The sequence below is a fragment of the Benincasa hispida genome, chromosome 6 (assembly GCF_009727055.1).
Source record: "Benincasa hispida cultivar B227 chromosome 6, ASM972705v1, whole genome shotgun sequence".
NCBI classification, from domain to species: Eukaryota; Viridiplantae; Streptophyta; class Magnoliopsida; order Cucurbitales; family Cucurbitaceae; genus Benincasa; species Benincasa hispida.
The window spans coordinates 12,505,756-12,514,927 of NC_052354.1; the positions used below are offsets into that span (position 1 = coordinate 12,505,756).

At 40.8% G+C, this 9,172-nt stretch overlaps 1 protein-coding gene across 3 annotated transcripts; it reads right to left on the reverse strand.

Moving 5' to 3' along the window:
- Nucleotides 1-455: 455 nt before the first annotated feature.
- On the reverse strand, nt 456-9,021 carry LOC120080576 (glycosylphosphatidylinositol anchor attachment 1 protein). 3 transcript variants are annotated; one of them, XM_039035286.1, is made up of 6 exons: nt 8,806-9,021; nt 8,608-8,699; nt 8,242-8,341; nt 2,311-3,169; nt 2,039-2,172; nt 456-1,608 (listed from the first exon to the last, which is right to left on the reverse strand). In XM_039035286.1, exons 1-6 carry the CDS (start codon nt 8,889-8,891, stop codon nt 735-737), a joined length of 2,145 nt encoding a protein of 714 aa, XP_038891214.1. In that variant the 5' UTR covers nt 8,892-9,021; the 3' UTR covers nt 456-734. The 3 variants fall into 3 exon arrangements, with proteins under 3 accessions (XP_038891214.1, XP_038891215.1, XP_038891216.1); XM_039035287.1 differs by having other exon boundaries at nt 8,608-8,679; nt 8,806-8,962; XM_039035288.1 differs by lacking the exons at nt 8,242-8,341; nt 8,608-8,699; nt 8,806-9,021 and adding an exon at nt 3,580-4,688.
- Nucleotides 9,022-9,172: the final 151 nt, after the last annotated feature.

Genomic DNA, 9,172 nt, shown 5'->3' on the forward strand with positions numbered 1-9,172 from the left:
TTTAGCTACATATACGGTATCAAACGTTCAACTCCAATGTCAATCTGAGCATAGCTCCATGAACTGACATCAATTACCATTCTAAAGTTAATGGTTTAATCGTCCACCTCCAAAATTGTTGAGTTCTAAAAAAAAAAAACATTCAAGTCCACCTACAAACAGAAATTATGCCATAAAATTCATTCGCGTGGGGGGGGAACATAAATACGAAACAAGAAAAGAGAACATTTACCAAGGACCTAATCCCTTGAAGAATCAGGAGAGGAACAAAATCCCAAAGCTTGAAACAAAACCCCACCTCGTCCGTAATATTCATCTTCATTTCAGACATGATGAAACACTATGGCTCGAAGATTAAAATAAACCTCAGCTGCTAATTTTTGTCAAATTCTCTCATTCTCTATGTCTATGTGTGGTATAAGATACCAACAAACTGGGGGGGACAGCCAAAAGCATTTTCCAAGAAGGTAAAAGTTTACTGTATTAATCCTACAAGTATAAAGTTTAAACAACAGTAACACAAAGTAGGCTTTAAGGCCTGCTTACAGAAGCTACCATACAGAGATGAACGTGTAACTTGTTCCAATACAGTTGAAACCTATTTCTCAGGGACTAAGTAAAAGTTCAATGAATTAACTGTTCAGCCTACAGATCAAATACAAAATTTAGGTACTCTAAGAATCTATTAATTGGCTGGTCTAATCAAATGTCACGGAAAAAACTAAATAAGGTACTCAACATGGATGAAGTAAAATTTGTGTACATAATACCCAGCATGGAAGATGAACCATACCTAAGTAGAGAAAAGTAGCACTGTTCCATGCCCAGAGGGTCTCCATCCAGTTCCAGAAGTCGCCAATATGTAGATTGTCAAAACCTTGCAAAGCAGCTTTAAACAAGAAGAAAGTAACAGGTGGAAAAGCTATGAATCCCAGAACAATGTTACAGGCTGCCCTTGAAAGAGCTTTAAAGCTTCCAGCCATTAAATCAAGCTTCAGGGGATGTGCCAACAAGCACATGGACACCACCAAAAAGGCTCCAAGTTCTGCAGTAGCAAAGTTAATTACTGACATTAGGCACAAACTAATAAAGGCCGTTGAGGTGGTCATTGCTTTCAGGAAAGCCCACTCTTGAATCCGCTGTTCATAAGATTTAGTGGAACCAAGAGGAGAGCCTAATATCACAGACAAAATTAGAAGCGCGAGCAGCGAAAGCAACGCCCAGATAATAGAGTTTGCCGTAGGACTGTAACCAGGTATTTGGCAGATGAAGTACGGAAGTAAGGAAACAACAGCACCCCATAGATGAACAACAAAAACTCTTTTTGCGGCATTAAGCCATTTCCATGATCTTAAAGAGACAATAAGCTCATTGTCAGGATTTGCTGGAGCTGGAGGTTCGACCTTTTCCAAGGTTAGATTCATGTTATTGGCATAGGAATAGAGAGCGGCCGCAACTGCTGGTAGTGGAGCAACAAGGAGTGCAAATGCAATCATATATACACCAACTGATACAAATTTGCTGGTGGATACCATAAGGTATAGAAAGAATGACTGATGGAACTTCTCCAGGAGGTTGTTTACTGACCGTACAACTCCTTCAATTAACCTGCACAACCAACTACAAAGTCCTTAGCCAAATCAAAAGGAACAGGAAAATTTCGTTTCCAGCATGCAGAATTACCAATAAGCTGGGCGATAATTCACTTGAATGAATTTAACACGTATATTCTATTCATTAAAAAAAAAACTATCAGTCAATCAAAATTCGTTTTCGCAAAGAAAAAGTATTCTCTTATCCCCAGTAAAATTATTTACAAATTAGAATTTAAACATGGAAGATTGACAAAGCAACACGAAGATAAAAATGGAAAAAAATAATGTATGATAAGAAAAGGGTAGAAAAGTAATATTTGATGTTGACCTAACCCCATTCAAGAAACCATTGGTTTTAAACATTTATTCATGTAGTGAGCCATTAAAAGTTTAGAGGTGAGAGGACACGTTATAAAATCCTTGAGGCAAAAATGAGCACTGACCGGCCACCTCGCAGTATGAATTCATCACGCCTGACCTTGACAGCAGAAGAAAATTTGGGGGACATCTCCACAGTAATTGCATCAATTTGGTAATCTCGAAAAGCCCCATGGGAACCAGTAGGAATACCCACAGCCTAATGGCAAGAAGAACATGGATAATTTAAGGGAAAATAATCTCAATTATTAACATAAATGAAAACAACCTTCCTCATTTCATTAAATGAAATCATAAACAACAGTCTCCTAGAAAATGAACCGGAAGTGTAAACCACCTGGTAGTACAACGAACTTGCAAGTGTGGCCGTGCCATCAACATAGTCAGAAGCTGGCATGCCAAATTTCCACTCAGAGTTCAAGCTTCTGATAATCTTTCCTATTGACTCAAAAACTTCGCCCAAAACCTTGAGCCATTTGCAATCTAGTAGAGGCCAAAATTTCTCAATCTTAATCCGAAAACCTTGCCTATGTACTGCTAGATAATTCACAATATTGATGAGGTCCAGGTTCGGCATCTGACCGTTAGACGCTTCAGCATAGACACTGAGACTATCCTCAAAGTGTTCGCTTCTATTTGAAACCTTAATAACAAGGGCTGCAGCCATCGTTCCAGCACGTTTAAAATCATCTAGATTTATTTTTTCTGTCGCATGGTTTGCTTCAACTTCATAAAGGACATTTGTTTCAGTACAAGCATCTGTGTCAATCACGCTGGATCGACCAAATACAGGAGCGTGATAGTCTCTAAGCCAAGCTGAAACTGCATCATATTCCCCATATCGTGAATCCGCGACGAGCCATACAATGTCTTTGGCCAACCAAGTTACTTGTGTAAGCAAAGAAAATATTGAATAAGCAATGCCAAGGGACAAAGTATCATGAAGACTGGTCTTAACAGGATTGTAAGGTGTCACCAAAACAATGGCTTCCTTTCCATCTGCTTGTGGTGCTCTTATTATGCCAACAGTGTTAATACCCTGTGTCATGCAGCTAACATTGCCCCGAACGATCCCTGAATCAGGGCTAGAGAAAAAGTGCAGTGGATGGAACTGGCTAGATTGCGGGTGGAACCTGTGGTAATTAACATCTGCTCCCAATTTTGATATATATTGTGCTAAAATCTGCTGGCTTCCACTGAAAAATGAACAGAAAATCAAATTAGTTTATCATTAGGTGAGTAGAAAAATAGACTTGGAGTGGTAACAGAGGGAAGGGAAAGAAGAAGATAATGCTTATGCAAATGTGAAAAAGACGCTGTTGATAAGTTCTACGGGAAGATAACTAAATAACTATGAAGGACACTGGAATATAAGTAGTGAAAAAAATTACATGCAGTTTAGTTTATCACCTCTATGCACCCATACCTCTCTTGACAAACGTAATAACATGCCAATCCACATGCACAGACAACATGGTCAAATAAAATGAAACTAGCGCAGACATCACACATATCAGAGAACAATACCATATACCACTTTTCTGGCGAAATCATTCATTTGATATATTTAGAGCGTATGAGAATTTTAAAACTATTTTTTTAATACCTTTCCAGGCAAGGACTGTTCCCAGCTTGCCTGTTTCTCCTAACCTCTTAAGCTTGTAAATGTAGGACGCTAATATTGAAGTCATTCAGAACTTCATATTGAAAGCCAAAGTTAGACAACATATTTAAATATTTAGCTTCTGGCCCGCTGTTTTTGTCTTGGGAAGGAGGAAGGGTGAACTTGACGGACGATAGGGTCTGCCGTTATCACATTATTGTGGGGCCACTTCTCTTTCTTATCCGGTGGTAAGCGTGGCCAGCTCTTCAAGCCAGATGAGTCCTCTTTCTTTGGTATCTCTTCCTCATTCCAGGTTGGGGTTTGCTAAGGGAGGGGGAAAGGTTGTTTCTCACTATAACTTCCTTCGTTTCCGTACTTTCCGGGAGGGGAAGGGGGAGCCCAACGGGCCATGAGAGTGTTCTTTCCCATCCCATTTTTATACATCCTCCTTCATATCCAGGGTGTGTTATACCCTCTTCGCCACTAAGTTCAATGGGAAAGTGGCCATTATTTAACCAGATGGTCCAAGCCACGGGTGATGGGGCAGGGCGAGAAGGTATGCTCTTACCCAACAGAGGAGTTGTTGGGGATTCTAATTCCAGGGATGGTCCCCTTTGGCAGTCAAGTAGGCTCAGCTTTTGGAGGTGAGACGAGTAAGAGTTGGGCCGCTCTAGCTTCGGCGGATATTCACCTGGTTGAGGCGAAGGGCGGAGAAGGAGTTTTGAAAGGTTCAAAGGTTGTGGGTGCGGGTAAAGGGAGAAGGAAGGAAAGCAGCAACAAATTGGCTAGGGAGCTGAAAAAGTTAGACATTTCTGTCAATTATGGGAGCAAGAAAGCGCTTAAGGAGGCACGGCCACATTTCGGTCCAATGTTGAAAATTCTCCTGGATGTGAGGGGGTTGGAAGGAAAAGTTAAAAGGAGGTTAGTGAAGGAGATGCTTAGGCAAGAAAATCCGAATATTGTGATTTTAATGGAAACTAAAAGAGATTCGTTTTGTTTTGAGAGGATTGCAAGTATTTGGAAGAGAAGGAGGGTTGAGAGGGAGTTTCTTGAGTCGATTGGTTCTTCAAGTGGTATTCTGGTGATGTAGAGCACTAGTTCTTACTTGGTCGGGAAGGTGGTCAGGGGAAACTTCTTATCTATCTCGTTCCTTGATAGAGAAGGTGAAGATTTCTGAGTTTCTGGGGTATATGGCCCCTCAAGACCTAGGGGGAGGGTTGCTTTTTGGGAAGAGATTAGGATCTGTCTCTTATACACATCTAGATGTGTATAAGAGACAGAAATTAGGGAATCTCTATGGGTATTGTGGTCCTAGATGGTGTGTTGCATGGGACTTTAATGTCACTCGCTCCCTTGAGGAAAAAGCGTCTGGAGGCAAAATTACCAGTTCCATGAGAGCCTTTAATACCTTCATTGCGGATAGCAGATTGTGTGACGACCCCCCCTGCCGATTAATGGTAATTTTACGTGGGCTAACTGTAGGCAAGTGATGAGAATTGGTAGGTTTTTGATAAATTTATTAGTCCGAGGCAATTAAAGGGACCTAGGATAACCTCAAACCACTGACCTATCGTTATGGCTACAAGAGATTAGAGATGGGGACCGAGTCCTTTTCGCTTTGAAAATATGTGGTTGGAACACCCCTGTTTTAAGACTAATATGTCTGCTTGGTGGAACACGCCGAGCCATAGGAAGTGGGAAGGGTACCGTCTTATGGGAAGCTAAAAGCTCTAAGAGGGAAGCTTAAGACTTGGAACAAAGAAGTGTTTGGGGATAATTCGATAAGAAAGAAAGAGATCCTAGGAAGGATTGAGGAGATTGAAGTGGACGGCCATTTGGATAGTATTTTGAGGGAGGAGAGGTTTTTCTTAAAAAGGGAGCTTGCTAAAGTGATTAGGAAAGAGTCAGTTAGGGCCAAAAGGCTAAGATCAAGTGGGTAAAGGAAGGGGATAGCAATACTACCTTTTTCCATAGAGTGGTAGTGGTAGAAGGGATAAGAATTATATAGGTCAGTTGATTTTGGAGAATGGGGAGTGCACTAGAAACGACAAAGAGATTGAGGATAAGATCTTATTGGCTTTCTCTAAGCTGTATTGTCCTGAGGGTGGGGCCAAACCATTTGTTAGAGGTATTGATTGAAGTCCCATTTCGACTGCCGAGGATGAGGAGTTGGTGACCCCTTTTACCTTGGAAGAGATTAGGAGGGCGGTCTTCAGAAGTGATAGAAGAAAATCCCTGGGTCCAACTGAGTTTTCTATGGCTTTTTTCCAAGATAATTGGGATTTGCTCAAGGCAGAGTTGGTTTGGAGCATTTTGCAGTCTATGGTGGAAACCTTTGTGGTATTGTCTTTTCCCACAGGGCTAATAAGAGAAAGGGTGTCATTTTCAAACTCGACTTTGAAAAGGTTTATGATCACATCGATTGGGACTTTTTGGATAAAGTGTTGGAGAAGAAAGATTTTGGGTTCAGATGGAGAATGTGGATGTGGGACTGTGTTAGGAATGTACACTACTCTATCCTTATTAAATGGAACTTAAGGGATCGATTCAGACTTCTAGAGGTTGAGACAAGGGGACCCCTTATCCCCCTTCTTGTTTGTTATTGTGGTGGATGTTATAAGTCGTCTTATCTCTAGGGGGGTGGAAAGAAACATGGTTGAGCCTTTCAAGATCAGGTATAAGGAGGTCGCTTTGTCCCATCTTCAATTCGCTGATGATACAATCTTGTTCTATTCGGGTAATGAGAACTCCTTTTCAATCCTTATTTTTTGAAGCTATGTAAGGGCTTAAAATTAACACGAGCAAATGTCAAATCCTGGATATTAACTGTGAACAGGACGAGCTTGATAGGTGGGCTAGAAAGGTTGGTTGCAAGGTTGGGATTTTTCCTTCTCGTTATCTTGGTCTCCCTCTGGGAGGTAACCCGAGAACTTTGTTGTTTTGGGATCCCATTACTGAGAAGATCCGGACAAGGTTGAGTTCTTTGTTAGAAAGGCTACTTCTCCAAGGCGAGGAGATTTATACTGATCAGTTCTATCCTGAGTGGCATCCCTGTTTATTATCTTTCCCTGTTTAGGACTCCAAGCTCGGTCTACAAAAGTATAGAGAAATACATGAGAGACTTCCTGTGGGAAGGTGTGGATGAAGGTAAAGGATCTCATTTGGTTTGCTGGGAGGTTGTGGGGCGCCCTGTGCACCAAAGGGGTTAGAGATTAGGAATTTACGACTTCGAAACAAAGCTCTGTTGGCTAAGTGGTTGTGGTGTTTTGCCCTTGAACCCGAATCCTAGTGGCATAAAGTCATTGATTGCAAATAAAAAACTCATCCCTTTGTCTGGATGGTAAAGAGGGAGAAAGGCACACACCGGAACCCTTGGAAAGATATCGTGTTAGAGCTTGCCTTGTTCTCCATTTTCGTTCGCTGAATTGTGGGGACGGTCATGATACTTACTTTTGGGAAGATCAATGAGTCGGGGATAGTCCTCTTTGTTTTGCATTCCCTCATCTTTATCACTTGTCTTCTTTCAAAAATCGTCTGGACTTTCTGGTGTTGGTCGGGGAGCACGGTGTCATTTTCTTTTGGTTTTCGCCATCATTTATCCGATAGGAAGATGACGGAGATTGCCTCTATTCTTTCGTTGTTGGATGAGTGCAACTTTTGGGGAGGGAAGAAAGGATATTCGTGTCTGGAAGCCTAATCCTCTCAAGGACTTCTCCTGTAAATCTTTCTTTAGGTCGTTGTTGGATCCTTCTCCTGTTAGTGATTCGGTTTATGGTATGGTCTGGAGGATTAAGATACCAAAGAAAATTAAATTTTTTACCTAGCAAGTTTTGCTTGGTCGTATGAACACTTTGGATAGGATCGCTGAGAAGGGGTCCTCGCTTATGGGTCCTTTCTATTGTATTCTCTGTCGGAAGGTGGAGAAGAACCTAGATCACCTTCTCTGGGATTGTCAATTTACGAGGTTTGTGTGGATTTGCTTTCTGTAGGAGTTTGATGTCCAGATATTTGGCCAAAGAAATATTGACACGACAATCGAGGAGTTTCTCCTCCATACGCCTTTCAGAAAGAAGGGCCGTTTGTTGTGATTTGCGGGGGTGTGTGCAATGTTGTGGGATATTAGGTCAGGAAAAGGACCCTAGTGAGATTTGGTCTTTAGTGAGGTTTCACGTGTCGCTCTTGGCTTCGGTTTCGAAGTTTTCTTGTAATTACTCTATAGGCAACATCATGCTTAGTTGGAAACCCCTTCTTTAGGGGGTTGCTTTCGGGAGTTGGTTTTTTTGTACACCCTTGTATTCTTTCATTTTTCTCTCAATGAAAGTTGATTTTCCTATAAGAAAAAAAAAACATATTTAAATATTTAGTGAATTGATATGTGAACTATAGCATACAAGTGAACTTGAAGGTTAGCCTACCCTTCATTGACTTAAATTCTTGCAATTATACAAATAGTTCACCGATTCAAAAAGCTTAGACTCATTTAAAGCATGCATATGCACAAAACCATTTTCATGTCAGGGCATACAAGACATAAATCACGAAAAAATTACACTGTGAAGTGGTAATACTCAAAATCATAAGCACTACAAGTTAAGCATTAAAAGTTTTCCATTATAGTTTTAAAGGAGACATAAAAAGGATAAAACCAGTGTAGTAAGTACTTACAAGATCGCTGAGCCAGGCTTTGAATTCAAACCCTTCAGATCCTTTACTAAGTTGTTCGCCTCTGAGACTTCCCAACCCGAAAGCATGGTATTTGCAGAACCTGTGGGAAAATACAATACCACAGTTAAGAGTCCTATCTATCCAAATAAAGGTAAAATGAACAGATCAGCGCAAAGAAAACAAGAAGGCATAAATTTTATGATCCTATAATTTCAGATACATCGCAACATCAAATGAATCTTAATTTGTAATTTATCTTAAATCATTCAACCCACCAGGAGATAAATCGCGAAAGCATAAAAATGAAGAATAATAAATGCTTGAAAAAAATGGATAATGATAAGCTAAGAAAGAAACCAAACGGACCTGGCATGAGAGCGTTCTCGGAAATGTAGGTGTTCATAGAGAACATTGGTAGTAGTAGAAGAGCTAAAACCCCTGCAGAGAAGCAAATCACGCTAGAAAACACCCAGAAAGGGAAAGAAAAGATCAAGGACATTAATTAATCACTAAATTCTGATACAAACTGAGAATCAAATCCATGTAAAATCAACAACAGCGTACCTGAAGAAAATACTGTGTGAAATTAGGAAAATCCCCAAACGCACAATCGGCCGCGCCTTCGTTTTTGGTTTCTCGGTCTCAGCCATCGGACGAGGCGATCTTCACAGTCGCCCAATTGCTCTGAATCTGTTGCAAAAATGAGAAACCACGAAGAAGAAGGAGAAGGAGAAGGAGAAGGAGAAGAATGTCAGGTGAGCTCAGTTAACCAAGACGGACAACCCACCATATGAACCGGGCAGTATTCGGTATCCGGTCTAAACGGTCGGTTGAGTATAAAAGCAAGACGACCGGTTTATTCGGACCAGCTGGATTCTTGATTCGATTCTCAATTGATTATGGAGATAATTGCGGCCCAAAATAAAAAATT

Coding starts and splice junctions, on each gene's coding strand:
- LOC120080576 (XM_039035286.1), bottom strand. CDS start 8,891: ATGGCTGAGACCGAGAAACCAAAAACGAAGGCGCGGCCGATTGTGCGT. Junction 8,700..8,805: donor TCACACAGTATTTTCTTCAG/GTACGCTGTTGT, acceptor GGTGTTTTCTAG/CGTGATTTGCTTCTCTGCAG. Junction 2,173..2,310: donor CAAGTTCGTTGTACTACCAG/GTGGTTTACACT, acceptor TCTTGCCATTAG/GCTGTGGGTATTCCTACTGG.